This window comes from Hylobates moloch, unplaced genomic scaffold (genome assembly GCF_009828535.3).
Source record: "Hylobates moloch isolate HMO894 unplaced genomic scaffold, HMol_V3 SCAFFOLD_16, whole genome shotgun sequence".
Classification (NCBI taxonomy): domain Eukaryota; kingdom Metazoa; phylum Chordata; class Mammalia; order Primates; family Hylobatidae; genus Hylobates; species Hylobates moloch.
This window is the reverse complement of record NW_026652291.1, coordinates 72,731,401-72,748,497: the sequence shown is the minus strand read 5'-3', so window position 1 is coordinate 72,748,497 and position 17,097 is coordinate 72,731,401. Positions and strand designations below refer to the sequence as shown.

At 47.8% G+C, this 17,097-nt stretch overlaps 2 protein-coding genes, 1 long non-coding RNA gene and 1 other non-coding gene across 4 annotated transcripts in view; all 4 read right to left on the bottom strand.

Moving 5' to 3' along the window:
* BRMS1L (BRMS1 like transcriptional repressor) overlaps window positions 1-17,097 on the bottom strand; it is a 163,198-nt gene that overhangs the window by 42,130 nt on the left and 103,971 nt on the right. The window lies entirely within an intron of this gene.
* Window positions 1,853-2,016, bottom strand: LOC116456471 (U1 spliceosomal RNA). Its single transcript, XR_004244699.1, has one exon. It is a non-coding gene; the product is annotated as a U1 spliceosomal RNA (small nuclear RNA).
* On the bottom strand, window positions 8,705-13,895 carry LOC131381594 (uncharacterized). The gene is made up of 2 exons (XR_009210439.1): window positions 13,611-13,895; window positions 8,705-9,399 (listed from the first exon to the last, which is right to left on the bottom strand). It is a non-coding gene; the product is annotated as an uncharacterized LOC131381594 (long non-coding RNA).
* LOC116456260 (small ribosomal subunit protein eS19-like) lies at window positions 14,170-15,694 on the bottom strand. The gene has a single exon (XM_032753763.2). The coding sequence runs from the start codon at window positions 15,479-15,481 to the stop codon at window positions 14,951-14,953; it is 531 nt and encodes a 176-aa protein (XP_032609654.1). The 5' UTR covers window positions 15,482-15,694; the 3' UTR covers window positions 14,170-14,950.

Genomic DNA, 17,097 nt, shown 5'->3' with positions numbered 1-17,097 from the left:
GCCGGGCGTGGTGGCTGACACCCGTAATTTCAGCATTTTGGGGGGCCGAGGAGGAAGGATCGCTTGGGCCCAGGAGTTCGAGGCCAGCCTGGGCAACACAGGAAGACACCGTCTCTACAAAAAAAAATAAATAAAGTAAGTAAGTAAATAAATAAATAAATAAATAAATAAAATTAGCCACTTAGCCACGTGTGGTAACGCAAACCTGTGGTTCCAGCTAAGGAGGAAGGCTGAGGCCGGAGGACCGCTTGAACCCAGGAGTTCGAGGCTGCAGTGAGTAAGCTAGGATAACGCCACTGCACCCCAGCCTGGGTGACAGAGAGAGACCCTGCCTCAAAAAGCAGAGACTCACGCCTCAAAGGAAGGGGAAATGTCTCTTTTCCTTATGGCACCAGGGGCACATGTTTTTGTTTTTTCTTTTTTGAGGCAGGCTCTTGTCACTCGGGTGGGAGTGCAGTGGCGCCATCACCGCTCACTGCAGCCTCCTCCTGCCTTGTTTTGGTTTGGTTTGGTTTGTTTTAATTTGGAGACGAGATCTCTCGCTGTGTTGCCCAAGCTGGTCTCCAACTCCTGGGCTCAAGTGATCCTCTCGCCTCGGCCTCCCAAAGCGCTAGGATTACAGGCGTGAGCCACCGCGCCTGGCCTGTATTTACCCTTCTATTACACATATCCCGGGGGTGCTGAAGTCTGGGAAGGCTTGGACATAAGGGTCTTAAGACAGCAAAATGGCAACATTATAATTGGAGGAAAGGTCCATGTCAGGATGGTGGCCCTGAACATGAGAGTCTCTTGTTTCCTCCTGGGGACACGTACAGAGGCTGTCAGGAGACTCTCCTGAAAGCATTCATGAAAAGCCTTTTTCTTTCTTTTTTTTTTTTGAGACGGAGTCTTGCTCTGTCGCCCAGGCTGGAGTGCAGGGGTGCCATCTCGGCTCAGTGCAACCTCCGCCTCCCGGGTTCAAGCAGTTCTCTTGCCTCAGCCTCTGGAATTACAGGCACGCGCCACGACGCCCGGCTAATTTTTGTATTTTTAGTAGAGACGGGGTTTCACCATGTTGCCCAGGTTGGTCTCGAACTCCTGGCCTCAAGTGATCCGCTCGCCTCGGCCTCTCAAGGTGCTGGGATTACGGGCGTAAGCCACCGCGCCTGGCCCATGAAAAGCCTTTCTACATGGCTTTTCTGACCAGTCTTGCGTGGTCTCCCAAGGCCCTTAGCGAGGACCCAGAGTCTCCTGTTGAGGGCCTCGTAGTCCGGCCTTCACTGTCATGCCTGACACGCCTGCTTCTCTTTGGGAGGGGGATGACTCCGTTCTAGTCCTTCCAGAAGACCCTGCTGCCAACAAGCCCAGCGCCTGCCCGGCTGTGATCAGGAGCTCCCATGGACTCGATCTCCCCCTCGGTGGGGAACTCAACCCCGACAGGTCCTTCCTAAACTTCTACGCCTATGGATACTTGCCTGTAGCAGGATTACTTGCTCATACCTATTCCGTCGTTTCTGCCAGCGGTTAACAGATCCTGGGGTATTTTCCCCAGCAAAGAGAAAGCAGGCCTGGCTTTTTCCTCTACACCCCCAAACTCGCAGGAAAATCACGCGGCTTTGACCTGGAGAGAGAAGGAGATCGTGGCGTTTTTCACGAGAACACCCGGGAAAACAAAAACCAACAGCATAACTAACTCGTTGCTAAACGGTCCTCCAGCGGGGGGGGGGGGAAAAAAAAAGCAGCAGTAGCCCCCCCACCCCTACGGAAAAACTAAACACCAAAACACAAGCATACTGTCACCAGGTGGCATTCTAAACGCTACCCACCTAGATCCAGAAAACCACTCCGTAACTTCTTTTTCAACTTCGAAAATCAGGGGAAAGCGCGAACGCAGTCCCCCACTACCACAAATTATGCAGTCGAGTTTCCCACATTTGGGGAAATCGCAGGGGTCAGCACATCCGGAGTGCAATGGATAAGCCTCGCCCTGGGAAAACCACCTTCGTGATCATGGTATCTCCCCTGCCAGGTAAGTATGAGCTCCTGGTGCGGCTTCCTCTCATACCCTCGCGCCCACCACACTCTCAACACACGGTCACTTCTCTCGTGCGGCTCCAGCCCCCTCACCCTCTCCAGCCCCCTCGCTCCACCTTCGCCGCTAGGGGAAGACCCCCGACAGCACTCGGATGTTGCGCGCCGGACGTGGGGGTCCCAGGCCGAGCGTGACCGGCAGCCTCCGCGCGCCGTGCTCATCTGCATACGCCACGCCCTCGCTGGGGTAGTCCGCGGCGCTCCGGTCTCTCCCGCTCCCGGACCGGGGACCTACTGACGGCGCAGGACAGGCCTGGGTGTCTCCGGGGCTGGGTGGGCGCAAGTGGGTGCGCGGCCGGGAGTCTGGGACCTGAAAGGGAGACCTGAGAGGACGAGAGAGAGAGAGAGAGAGAGCGAGAGAGCGAGAGAGAGACAGTGACAGAAGAGAGAGAGAGAGGAGAGAGAGAAGACATAGAGAGACAGAGTGACAGAGAGAAGAGAGAGACAGAGAAGACAGAGAGAGACAGAGACAGTGACAGAAAGAAGAGAGAGAGACAGAGAGAGAGAGACAGTGACAGAGAAGAGACAGAAAGACAGTGACAGAGAGAAGAGAGAGAGAGACAGGAGAGAGAAAAGAGAGAGAGAGAGAGACAGTGACAGAGAGAAGAGAGAGAGAGACAGGAGAGAGAAAAGAGAGAGAGAGAGACAGTGACAGAGAAGAGAGAGAGAGAAGACAGAGAGAGACAGAGACAGTGACAGAGAGAAGAGAGAGAGAGAGACAGAGAGAGAGACAGTGACAGGGAAGAGAGAGAAAGACAGTGACAGAAAGAGAGATAGGAGAGAGAAAAGAGAGAGAGAAGACAGAGAGAGAGAGACAGTGACAGAGAGAAGAGAGAGAGAGAGAGACAGGAGAGAGAGAGAGGAGAGAGAAGACAGAGAGAGAGAGAGAGAGAGAGAGAAGGAAGAACAGAGGGGGAGAGAGAGAGAGAGAGAGAGAGAGCGAGCGAGCTTGCGGCCCCACCGCCCAGTCCCCGAGGGATCTAGCGTCTGGGCCGGGCAGGGCTCGGGTTTGGGCCCACCTTCCTCTCAGCAAAAAGCAAGTTTCGGCCCCTTCTCTTCTCGCCAGCCCAACAGAAGTCTTCCCCACAGGGCACAGCTATTATGAGGTTCCCCTCCTCCCCGCGGTTAAACATTAAGCACTAAGATTTCCCCAAGCGGCTTGACAGAACATCGTTTTCCTTGAGCATTTTCCCTGGTAGGCCTGTCAGAAATGGCTGTAACTAAGATACGCGGCGACGAAACCTAGGAAAACCTAAAGGAGGGGGGCCGGGTGGAGTCGGGGGGGGGGGCGGGAATCAAGCCTCTTACTTTGAGGGAAAAAAAATCAGGACAAAGTACAAAGTTGTCCACTATGCAAACCGTGCACTGGTCGAGTTAAGTGTATAACGCTGGACAACAAACCATTTTTAAACACGGGAAAATCTGTAAATACACTATTATTATTTGTATTATTATTATTATTATTATTTTTTGAGACGGAGTTTCGCTCTTGTTGCCCAGGCTGGAGTGCAATGGCGCGATCTCGGCTCACCGCAACCTCCGCCTCCCGGGTTCAAGTGATTCTCTTGCCTCAGCCTCCCGAGTAGCTGGGATTACAGGCATGCGCCACCACGCCCGGCTAATTTTGTATTTTTAGTAGACACGGGGGTTTCTCCACGTTGGTAGGCTGGTCTCGAACTCCCGACCTCAGGTGATCTGCCCACCTCAGCCTCTCAAAGTGTTGGGATTACAGGCGGGAACCACCACGTCTGGCCACTGTTACGTTTTATAGTGAACTCACACGATCTGAGATACTCTTGAGACGGGGTCTCGTCTTCCCCACCCGAGTACAGTGGCCAATCTCACTGAACCATTCTCCTGCCTCAGCCTCCCGAGTAGCTGGGACTACAGGCGCCCGCCACTGCACCCGGCTAATTTTTTGTATTTTTAGTAGAGACGGGGTTTCACCGTGTTAACCAGGATGGTCTCGATCTCCTGACCTCGTGATCCGCCCGCCTCGGCCTCCCAAAGTGCTGGGATTACAGGCGTGAGCCACCGCGCCCGACCCGATCTGAGATATTCTATGTAATCTGTTCAACCTTCGTTTTATGCTTAGATGGTGAGCCGTCCTCGATTTTTTTTTTTTTTTTTTTTTTTTTTTTTTTTCTGAGACGGAATCTCGCTCAGCCGCCCAGGCTGGAGTGCGGTGGCGTGATCTCGGCTCACTGCAACCACCGTCTCCCGGGTTCAAGCGATTCTCCCGTCTCAGCCTCCCGAGTAGCTGGGATTACAGGCATCCGCCATCACGCCCGGCTAATTTTTGTATTTTAGTAGACCAGGCTGGTCTTGAACTCCTGACCTCAGGTGATCCGCCCGCCTCGGCCTCCCAAAGTGCTAGGGTTACAGGCGTGAGCAACCGCGCCCAGCCGATTTTTTTTAGTGTCTTATCTTTACTACTTCTCCCATTGAGAAGTAGAGTCCAATTCCCCTCTCCTTGGATCTGGTTTGGCCTTAGTGACTACCTTGCACAACGGCATGTGGCAGAAGTGATGTCCAGGGTCTCCCGAGGCTGGGTCGGAGGCATCCTTACAGCTCCCATCCGGGTCTCCCGGAATCGTCTTGGAGGTTTGCGCCGCCATGGAAGAAGGCTGACTACGCAGGCTGCCGTGTCGTGAGGAAGCCCGAGGCTCTGTGGCGAGAAATGCGTGGAAACAGTTTCAATCCCCAGCCGACACCTGAGGCATCAGGGAGCAGAACATCAAAACTGCGGACTTGGGATACAAATGAATGATCATTGTTGTTGCAAAGCCCTTACGTTTTGAGGGTGGTCTTTTCGTGAAGCAACAGAGAAATGGAACGGGGAGACGGACAGTGAGCAGACAAGCAATAATATGAAGCAGAAGGGGGAAAAACGTGGACCAACGGATAGAGAAGAGGGCATGGAGAGAAAAGGCTGTGGTTGAGGGCTTAACAGGTTAGACAAGGGGGTCACGGAAAGCCTGCCTGCTTCTCTCTGTTTGCTCCAAACTCTTGCTTCTCTCTGCTTGCTCAGCATCAGCGCATAGAACCCCCAAAGGCCACCCACAATGGCAGCCTCAGCCCCAGAGTTTACGTGTCCGGTTACAAGTCCTAGGGCCACAACCAACTCTCTAGACTCATTTGATTTTCTTCTAATGAGATATATAATATCTAATATATAATATAAATTTATATTTTTATATATATAATTTTTTTTTTTTTTTGAGATGGCGTCTCGCTCTGTCAGCAGGCTGGAGTGCGGTGGCGCGATCTCGGCTCATTGCAACCTCCGCCTCCCGGGTTCAAGTGATTCTCCCGTCTCAGCCTCCCAAGTAGCTGGGACTACAGGTGCGCGCCAACACGCCCAGCTAATTTTTGTATTTTTAGTAGAGACGGGGGTTTCACCATATTGGCCAGGATGGTCTCCATCTCCTGACCTCGTGATTTGCCCTCCTCGGCCTCCCAAAGTGCTGCGATTACAGGTGTGAGCCACCGTGCCCGGCCTCTGATGTAAAATAATTAAAAAAAAAAAAAAATTCTGGGCTGGGTGCGTTGGCTGACGCCTGTAATCCCAGCACTCTGGGAGGCCAAGATGGGCGGATAATCTTGAGGCCAGGAGTTCAAGACCAGCCTGGCTAACATGGTGAAACCCCCTCTCTACTAAAAAATACAAAAATTAGCTGGGCATGATGGCGGGTTCCTGTAATCCCAGCTACTCGGGAGGCTGAGGCGGCAGAAAAACTTGAACCCAGGAGGCGGAGGTTGTAATGAGCCGAGATCGCGACGTTGCACTCCAGCCTGGACGACAGAGTGAGACTCCGTCACAAAAAAACAAAACAAAACAAAAACCAAAAAAACACACAAAAAACAAACAACAACAACAACAAACTAAACCTCTAATCACAGGTCAGTTTTACTGTTTCTCAGGTCCAGACTCATTTTGTGCTGTTTGCAGGGCATCCTGCAGTGGCCACTCCTGTCTTACCAACAGACCCTGATTTTGTCCACAGGATCAACACACCCAGCTAAAACAGCTCAACTTCCTCATCACACAACACAGTTCTGGCCAGTTAGACACACGTCCCCGGAAAGGGCATCTCCAGGAGATTAAAAAGGCCAAGCCACTTTTTGAAGGAAGTCTTTGTCCCTACCCCCTTTTTCTACCTGGAATTCAGACTGAGGCCTGGAGTGTAGCGGCCGCCTTCGTACCTGGAAGCAACTATCATGGCCGGGAGACCTTACACCTGGCATGGTAGAGCAGACGGAGGAGGGGCCGCCTGGTGAATAGCCTGGCCGACAGCCCCAAACTGCTACCCCTTAAATTTAAGTCCTGTCTAAGCTGCTCGTTGTTTTAGTTACCTGTAGCCAAAGTTAAATCCTACCTAATAGCGTTCTCCCCTCATTTTTATATTACATGCCATTTTTTATTTTATTTTATTTTATTTTATTTTATTTTATTTTATTTTATTTTATTTAGAGACAGAGTTTCACTCTTGTTGCCCAGGCTGGAGTGCAGTGGCGCGATCTTGGCTCACTGTAGCCTCTGCCTCCCGGGTTTAAGTGATTCTCCTGCCTCAGCCTCCCGAGTAGCTGGGATTACACGCACCCGCCACCACGCCCAGCTAATTTTTTTTTGTTGTTTTTTTTGAGCCGGAGTGTCGTCTCGCTCTGTCGTTCAGGCTGGAGTGCAGTGGCGCCATCTCAGCTCACTGCAAGCTCCACCTCCCGGGTTCACGCCATTCTCCTGCCTCAGCCTCCCCAGTAGCTGGGGCTACAGGTGCCCGCCACCACGCCCGGCTAATTTTTTGTATTTTTAGTAGAGACGGGGTTTCGCCGTGTTAGCCAGGATGGTCTCGATCTCCTGACCTCGTGATCCGCCCGCCTTGGCCTCCCAAAGTGCTGGGATCACAGGCGTGAGCCACCGCGCCCAGCCAAAAAGTTGTTTAAAAATTTTTTTAGAGATAGGATCTCGCTTAGTTGCCCAGGCTGGCCTTGAACTCCTGGGCTCAAGCAGTCTTCCCGCTTTGGACCCCCAAAGTGCTGGGATTACAGGGGTAAGCCACCGCACCCAACCTCAATCTTCTTGTGATCTGTTACGTTGACAACCAAGACAGCTACTTAGCGGTTGATGGGGGACAGTGTATACAGCATGGACACACTGGACAGAGGCATGACTCAGTGTTCCAGGTAGGACGGCAACAGATTTCATCACGCTACTCAGAACAGCATAAAATTTAAAACATAAATTGTTTCTGGAGTTTTTCATTTAGTATTTTCAGATTTCAGGTGACTGCTGTAACCCGAAGCAAGAAAAGTGAAACTACAGCAAAGGGAGGACCACTGGACTGCTGCTTTCATTCTACGCCCACTTTTTAGAGTGCGTTCCCACAATAAGCACTCTAACAATGTAAACCAGGGACCAAGGGATGCACCTTCCACTCTACTTCCTTCCCCAGAAAAGACCACCTTGGTAAATACAGAATAGCAAATGGCTAAGTGAAACACTCTATAGCTTTTGGCCCTATACTCAGTGTTTCTTAACATTTACACAGCATTTTCACATTTCCAGAGCACAGTACCAACATTTATTAATCCTCACAACACCCCTGTGAGGTAGGTCGATATGTCCTTTAGAGGAGAGAACTGAGGCAGAGGTCACGCAAACCTGCCCTGGGCCACAGAGCAGCAGACGAAGAGGCTAGACCTGGATCCGGAAGCTAGGGCTCTCGGTCCAGCATTCATCCACTGGTGGACATCACGTGGGCTTATTTTTACCAGTGAAGGTTACGTGAAGGACAAAACGCACTCAGCCAGCAACGGAAACTCAACAGTTCAAACAGCACTGGGGAACACGTCAGTTAAAGAGACGGAACACTGACCAGCTCCTGAATGAGGCAAGAGAACATGCTGCTGAGGAAGTGTGGAACCATCACGACTGGGGATTAGACCAAGAACAGGCGCTCAGGAGGGTTCCGGAAAATGTAAACAAACTAGGAACCCATCCAAGGGGTGACAGGCCCAAATGCCTATGGTCTCCAAATGGTAGAAAAATTAGAAAAAGATAGTGGAAAAATCCAACCACGCAACCTTAACTTTAAACTAGGAATGACGATAATGTTTCTAACGTTCATTCACATTAGAAAGGCCGATAATGTTTGTAATATAACTACTGGCGATAGTATCCTGTTTGTATGCCAACTTTCATCTCAAGTATTCCACTTTTCTCTCCCCACAGACAAACAAGTGTTGTTCTTTACAGCAGACCTCTTTCCCTCTACATACCAATCTATCCACTCGCGTAACTACTAAGTGGCTCAATGGCATATGTCTCATGCTTAATTGGCTGAGCTAGGCGCGGAATCCGGGAAACCACAACAGACTGTACTCTGCTCCTGTATTTCAGGAATAACTGTCGCTAACCTGCCTCTGTCCGATTCCACCTTCTGTGAAGTACACACAGAGGAGCGGTTCATTCTTTTGTAAAGGGATTGGTGGGCTTTGTTCGAGATGCCATTTCAAAAGAAATGAGAAAAAAGAAAAACTAAGACCTGCACTGTAAAGCATAATACAGGAGTAGATTTATGACAGCTACTCCACATTTTCCAGAGTGATACAATGACCACAGAGTTAAAAACTATCACTGTTATCGCTGTTTATTTTACAATAATTGGTTTAGTCTACAGGTTTAAGGCAAACATACTACTAATGCATTTGCTTTTCTTCAGAAATCATACTTATAAAGATTACATAAAATCTGTCCCAAAACTTCTAAGAAATATTCAGTAATTAAAAATAAGTCTGATTAAGATGCTTTACCAGGATACATGAATGAACTAAGGTGGTATATGCTTTTAAAAACAAAATTAAAAAAATTCAAAAAAGGCAATCTTTATCTTGTTTGAACAATGCATTCTGAAAAGGTTAAACTTCAGAAATTATTTAAAGGTAAGTAAGATTGGCAGCCATAAGGAATACTATTTATAAAATAAACAGAGTTATAGAGGCTACTTTAAAGAAGAATGAACTTTGGACTTCTGAGTATGACGAGTGCACGATGATGGACCACTGTGGTGGGGAACACAGTGCGGCATCACAGCACACAGACTGGCATCGCCTGGGCGTGCGCTGCTCCATGTTTCTCAGAAAAAGAGGAGTTGATGCACTTTTTCAGCTGCTTTTTGATTGTTTCCAGTGAGCATAAATGCTTAACATCATTAAGAAAACAAAAATAAAATTTGAAGGAAGGCAGCCCTTTTTAACAGGAAGGCAGAGTGTGGCTTATGTGTCTCCATTTAACACTGCCAGGCAGTTCTGCAGCAACTGTAGATTACCCTAAAAAAGGAAGAAAAAATAAATTACAAATTTTATTTCAAACAACTCAGAAGACTCCTACTGAAAATACAGTTAGAAACCACATAAAATATAGTGTTAGAGGCCGGGCGCGGGGGCGCACGCCTGTAATCCCAGCATTTTTGGAGGCCAAGGCGGGTGGATTTCAAGGTCAGGAGATCGAGACCATCCTGGCTAACATGGTGAAACCGCATCTCTACTAAAAAATACAAAAAATTAGCTGGGCGTGGTGGCATGTGCCTATAGTCCCAGCTACTCGGGAAGCTGAGGCAGGAGAATGGCGTGAACCCGGGAGGTGGAGCCTACAGTGAGCCGAGATCGCGCCACTGCACTCCAGCCTGGGCGACAGAGTGAGACTCCGTCTCAAAAAAAAAAAAGAAAGAAAGAAAAAAATACATAGTGTTAGAAGTCATATGACTTCATCGATATGTTAGAAATTTTAAAACAGCCATTCATTATATACACATAAAGGGTTAAATACATAAAATTACATAATTTGTTTCATATACAATAATACTTTCTACATACCATATTCTTCAGTAAATTTTTTTTTTTTTTTTTTTTTCTGAGATGGAATATCACTCTGTTGCCCAGGCTGGAGTGCAATGGCACCATCTCAGCTCACTGTAACCTCCGCCTCCTGGGTTCAAGTAATTCTCCTGCCTCAGCCTCCCCAGTAGCTGGGATTACAGGCGTCTGCCACCATGCTCAGCTAATTTTTGTATTTTTAGTAGAGACGGGGTTTTGCCATGTTGGCCAGGCTGGTTTTGAACTCCTGATCTCAGGTGATCCGCCTGCCTCAGCCTCCCAAAGTGCTGGGATTACAGGCATGAGCCACTGCACTGGCCTTTGTTTTGTTTTGAGACGGAGTCTTGCTTTGTCACCCAGACTAAAGTGCAGTGGCATGATCTTGACTCAATGCAACCTCCGCTTCCCGAGTTCAAGTGATCCTCCTGGCTCAGCCTGCTGAGTAGCTGAGATTACAGGCACGTGCCACAGGCTGGCTAATTTTTCGTATTTTTAGTAGAGACGGGGTTACACTATGTTGGCCAGGCTGGTCTTGAACCCCTGACCTCACGTAGTCTGCCTGCCTTGGCCTCCCAAAGTGCTGGGATTACAGGGGTGAGCCACGGCACCCAACCTTCACTGTAGGATGTTTAACAGCATCGTTGGCCCACCATGTACTGATAGTAACCATAGAACACCCAGTTGTGATAACCACAAATGTCTCCAGACATTGCAAAATGTCCTCTGGGGGGCAGAATCACCTCTGGTTGAGTACTACTGTTAATAGAACAGTTATCAGAAATATAAATACAGAGAACTCAGGTCAGAAAGAACTTGAAAAAGTATAGAATCTGGCCAGGTGCGGTGGTTCACGCCTGCAATCCCAGCACTTTGGGAAGCCGAGGTAGGTGGATCACCTGAGGTCAGTAGTTTGAGACCAGCCTGGCCAACATGGTGAAACCCTATCTCTACTAAAAATACAAAAATTAGCTGGGCGTGGTGGTGCACACCTGTGTCCCAGCTACTCGGGAGGCTGAGGCAGGAGAATCGCTTGAACCCGGGAGGCGGAGGTTGCAGTGAGCTGAGATCACGCCACTGCACTCCAGCCTGGGGCAACAAGAGTGAAACTCTGTATCAAAAAAAAAAAAAATATATATATATATATATATATATATAGAATCTGGAAACTGGACACTGACATCAATCTACAGGAGGACTCAGCAAACTTTTTGTGTAAAAGGCTAAATAGTAAGTATTTTAGGCTGTTTCAACAACTCCAGTATGCTATTACGTAAAAGCAGCCACAAAGCATAAATGAATGAGCTTGGCTGCATTCCAATAAAATTTTATTTATGGATACTTAACCTGAATTTCATAATTAGTACATTTAATACATGTCATGACATATTTTTTTTTTTTTTTTTTGAGAAGGAGTCTTGCTCTGTCAGCCAGGCTGGAGTGCAGTGGCGTGATCTCGGCTCACTGCAAGCTCCACCTCCCGGGTTCGCACCATTCTCCTGCCTCAGCCTCCCGAGTAGCTGGGACTACAGGTGCCCACGACCACGCCCGGCTAATTTTTTGTTATTTTTAGTAGAGACGGGGTTTCACCGTGTTAGCCAGGATGGTCTCGATCTCCTGACCTCGTGATCTGCCTGCCTTGGCATCCCAAAGTGCTGGGATAACAGGCGTGAGCCACTGCGCCCAGCTGACATATTCTTCTACCTTAAAAAAAGAAAAAAAAAAACCCAACCATTTAAAAATGGGAACACCATTCCTGGCTCACAGACTTTAAAAAAGCAGATGGCCTGTAGTTTGCCAACCCCTGACCTATAGCAAAACTTCTGGTAGTTCATGACCTCTTTAATTTTTAGACACAGAATCTCACTCTGTCGCCCAAGCTGGAGTGCAGTGGCACAATCTCGGCTCACAGCAACCTCCACCCCCCGGGTTCAAGCGATCATCTCGCCTCAGCCTCCACAGAAGCTGGGATTACAGGCATGCACCACCATTGCCCGGCTGATTTTTTTTTTTTTTTTTTTTTTTTTTGAGACAGAGTCTCACTCTGTCTCCCAGGCTGGAGTGCAGTGACACGATCTGGGCTCACTGCAAGCTCCGCCTCCCGGGTTCACGCCATTCTCCTGCCTCAGTCTCCCAAGTAGCTGGGACCACAGGCGCCCACCACCATGCCCGGTTTTTTGTATTTTTAGTAGAGAATGGGGTTTCACCGTGTTAGCCAGGATGGTCTCGATTTCCTGACCTCGTGATCCACCCGCCTCGGCCTCCCAAAGTGCTGGGATTACAGGCGTGAGCCACCGCGCCCGGCTGATTTTTGTACTTTTAGTAGAGACGGGGTTTCGCCATGTTGGCTAGTGGTCTCAAACTCCTGACCTCAAGTTCTGGGATTACAGGCGTGAGCCACGGTGCCTGGCCTCTCTTTAAAAAAAAGAAAAACAATGAATATTAGAAACCATCTCAGGCTCAGTAAGAGTAATAATGCCAAACTTATCAAAACATTTTGACAGGGTTATTAGACCAAGAAATCAAAAAACAAAAATAGCAAATTTTTTTTTTTTTTTTTTTTGAGACAGTCTCGCTGTCGCCCAGGCTGGAGTGCAGTGGTGCGATCTTGGCTCACTGCAGGCTCCGCCTCCCGGGTTCATGCCATTCTCTTGCCTCAGCCTCCCGAGCAGCTGGGAATACAGGTGCCCGCCACCTCGCCTGGCTAATTTTTTGTATTTTTAGTAGAGACGGGGTTTCACTGTGTTAGCCAGGATGGTCTTGATCTCCTGACCTCCGGATCTGCCCGCCTCGGCCTCCCAAAGTGCTGGGATTACAGGCGTGAGCCACCGCGCCCAGCCTGTTTTTACTAAGAAAGACTTTTTAAAAAACAACTAGTCAAAAAATGATACTGGTTTCCATATTAGGTATTAGATTCTTTCAGAGCTGACCATTGGAGACGTTATAGATATTATTTTTACTTTAATTAAATAATCTTTAAAATCCCTCTCAATTCTAAGATTCTCTATTCTTAAAATTACTCTAAGGTTTAGGCCAAACTTTATAATAACTAGAAGAAGAGGCTTAATTCAAAGTAAACAACTAATGTAAAAAAAGACTAGAGGGCCAGGCATGGTGGCATAAATCTGTAATCCCAGCTAATCGGGAGGCTGAGGCAGGAGGATTAACTGAGCCCAGGAGTTTGATGCTATCCTGGACAACACAGCAAGACTCCAGCTCTAAAACATAATTAAATACATTAAAAAAAAACCTGGCTGGGCATGGTGGCTGATGCCTGTAATCTCAGCACTATGGGAGGCCGAGGCGGGTGTATCACCTGATGTCAGGAGTTCGAGACCAGTCTGGCTAACATGGTGAAAACCCTGTCTCTGCTAAAAATACAAAAATTAGCTAGGTGTGGTGGCACGCACCTGTAGTCCTAGCTACTCGGGAGGCTGAGGCAGAAGAGTTGCTTGAACCTGGGAAGCAGAGGTTGTGGAGGTCTCAAAACAAAACAAAAAAACCCCAGACTAGCCGGGTACGGTGGCTCGTGTCTGTAATCCCAGCACTTTGGGAGGCTGAGGCAGGAGGATCATTTGAGGATGGGATTTCGAGATCAGCCTGGCCAACATGGTGAAACCCTGTGTCTACTAAAAATACAAAAATTACCCAGGTGTGGTGGCACATACCTGTAATCCCAGCTACTCAGGAGGCTGAGGCGTGAGAATCGCTTGAACCCGGGAAGCAGAGGTTGCAGTGAGCTGAGATCGTGCCACTGCACTCCAGCCTGGGCAACAGCACGAGACTCTGTCTCAAAAAAACAAAACAAAAAACCCCAGACCAACTATTTTGAAGCAGTGAAATAATCTTGGAAAATGTAATTCCAGTTCAGGAATAGTTGTCACAGTATCCCTATGAGAATTGACATTAAAGAATTATCAATGTCATAAGTGATTCATTTCTAAATTACATGTAACTTAAATTATTAAATCTTTATTACAACACTACCTTTGCATGCTTCAGTTCTAACTCTGCCAGTTCCACTAAATTTTTTCTGAATGCAGCAACTCTTCTTGTCTTAAAATCTATAAGTTCTGTGAACAAGAAATTAGGATTATTTCATTTACATAATAGTCATAAAGCATACCTTGTGATTAAAGGTTAACTTAACAGTACCTTGTTTTGCAGACTCAGATATTTTTTCAAATTTCTGACAACATAATTGTTGGGAAGTTTCGGCCTGCAGAACATCTTTATTTTTTGCTCTTGCTTTATCCAGTGCTTTATTAGCATTTTCATAATCCACTAGTGACCTAGACCTTCGATACAGGAGATCCTATAAAACAGAATGCTTCACAATAGTATATATACTGCATGTTTCCAGTAGTCACACCCAGCCACTGTCACCACCACCACAACCATCAGAGCTAACACACAGTGAATACCACATGCCAGTTACTCCAATTTTTTTTTTTTTTTTTTTTTGAGGTGGAGTTTCGCTCTTGTGGCCCAGGCTGGAGTGCAATGGCGTGATCTTGGCTCACCACAACCTCTGAAGTTATTTTATTTATTTATTTATTTATTTATTTTTAAGATGGAGTCTCACTCTGTCACCAGGCTGCAGTGCAGTGGCGCGATCTCAGCTCACTGCAACCTCCGCTTTGCGGATTCAAGCAATTCTCCTGCCTCAGTCTCCCGAGTAGCTGGGACCACAGGCGCATGCCACCATGCCTGGCTAATTTTTGTATTTTTAGTAGAGATGGGGTTTCACCATGTTGGCCAGGATGGTCTCGATCTCTTGACCTTGTGATCTACCCGCCTCGGCCTCCCAAAGTTATTCTAATTTTTAAAGATGTTTGTAGAGACGGGGCCTCACTGTTGCCCAGGCAGGTCTCAAACTCCTGGCCTCAAAGTGATCCCCCTATTTCGGCCTGCTAAAGTGGATTACAGGCACGAGCCACTGCACTTAGCCTGTTTTGTTTTGTTTTGTTAACGAATGAGGCAATTTATTAACCCAGCATGGTTTGTTCTAATGCTTCTTGTTGGCAACTGCCACCTGTCCAGCGATTCTGTCCAGATCTCTCTGTCCCTGAGGTGTCAGTTTGCAGCCCCCATCTTGGTCCTTTTCCATCATTTTTAGCCCCTCCAGGGCTTGGAGGACCCGGTGGGCCACACTTTTGGAGCCTCGGCTAAAGTGGCCAGGCATGACGCCATTTCTCTGACGTCCCCCATAGATCTTGGTCATGGAGCCAACCCCAGCGCCACCCCGGAGGTACAGGTGCCACGCCGTGGAAGCAGCTCGCGTGTAGAACCAGTTCTCATCGTAGGGAGAAAGCTCTTTGTGCTTGGCCAGCTTGACGGTGTCCACCCATTGGGGGACTTTCAGCTTCCCAGACTTTTTGAGGAAGGCTGCCAGAGCTCTGACGAATTCCTGCTGGTTCACGTCTTTTACAGTAACTCCAGGCATCATGCGGCCCGGCCTGCGAGCTGCCAGCCAGGGGAAAGGGCTCAGCCCACTTTTTAAGTAGCAGCTTTTAATGAGATAGCCCATGTACCACATAACTCACAATTTAAAACATGTAATTCAATGGTTTTTAGCAAGCTCACAGAATTGAGGATCACCATAATCGATTTTAGAACACTTTCATCACCCAAAAAGAAACCCCATGCCCATTAACAGCCACTTGCCATTTCTCCATGTGTGCCCATATCCCCATATCCCTAGGTGACTGCTAATTTGCTGCCTATTACAGATTTGCCTATTCTGGACACTTTTTTTTTTTTTTTTTTTGAGATGGAGTCTCACTCTGTTGCCTAGGCTGGAGTGCGGTGGTGTGAACTCAGCTCACTACAACCTCCACCTCCCGGGTTCAAGCGATTCTCCTGCCTCAGCCTCCTGAGTAGCTGGGACTACAGGCGTGTGCCACCAAGCCTGGCTAATTTTTGTATTTTTAGTAGAGATGGGGATTCACCTATCTGGACATTTCATAAAAATGGAATCGTGTGATTTTTGTGCCTGGCTTCTACCACTTAACATGTTTCAAGTTCATCTATGTTGTAGCACAAATCAATATTTCACTCCTTTCTATTGCTGAATAGTATTTCACTGTATGGCTATATCACATTAATTCATCAGTTGATAGGCATTTGGTTTATTACCACTTTTTGGATATAATTAATAATGCTGCTGTGAACATTTGCATACAAGTGTTTATGTGGACATGGTTTCATTTCTCACTATTAAGGAATGAAATTGCTGAGTCATATGGTAACTCTACATCAAACCTTTGAGAAACTGCCATATGGTTTTCCACAGTGGCTGAACATTTTACATTCCTACCAACACCATATGACAGTTCAAATTTCCTCACTCACATCCTTGCCAACACTTATTATCTGTTTTTTTGGTTTTTGTTTTGTTTTGGTTTTGGTGATGGAGTTTCGCTATTGTTGTCCAGGCTGGAGTGCAATGGCGTTCTCAGCTCACCGCAACCTCTGCCTCCTGGGTTCAAGCAATTCTCCTGCCTCAGCCTCCAGAGTACCTCGGGATTACAGGCATGTGCCACCACACCTGGCTAATTTTGTATTTTTAGTAGAAATGGGGTTTCTCCGTGGTCATGCTGGTCTTGAACTCCCGACCTCAGGTAATCTACCCACCTCTGCCTCCCAAAGTGCTGGGATTACGGTGTGAGCCACCGTGCCTGGTCTTATCTGGTTTTTTTTTTGTTTTTTTTTTTTAAATGAAGGCCACCTTGTGGGTATAAAATGGTATCTCACATTTTTTTTTTTTTTTCCTGAGACTGAGTCGTGCTCTGTCATCCAGGCTGGAGTGCAGTGGTGCGATCTCGGCTCAGGGCAACCTCTGCTTCCCAGGTTCAAGCAATTCTCCACCTCAGCCTCCCAAGTAGTTGGGATTACAGGCGCCTGCCACCATGCCTGGCTAATTTTTTTGTATTTTTAGTAGAGACAGGGTTTCACCATGTTGGCCAGTCTGGTCTTGAACTCTTAACCTCGTGATCCACCCGCGTCAGCCTCCCAAAATGCTGGGATTACAGGCATGAGCCACCACACCTGGCCTTCTCTCTTTTTTTTTTTTTTTTGAGATGGAGTCTCGCTGTGTCACCCAGGCTGGAGTGCAGTGGCGCGATCTTGGCTCACTGCAAGTTCCGCCTCCCC

Bases quoted from the DNA above. Each gene is read 5' to 3' on its own strand.
- LOC116456260 (XM_032753763.2), bottom strand. From the start codon at position 15,481: ATGTGGTACATGGGCTATCTCATTAAAAGCTGCTACTTAAAAAGTGGG.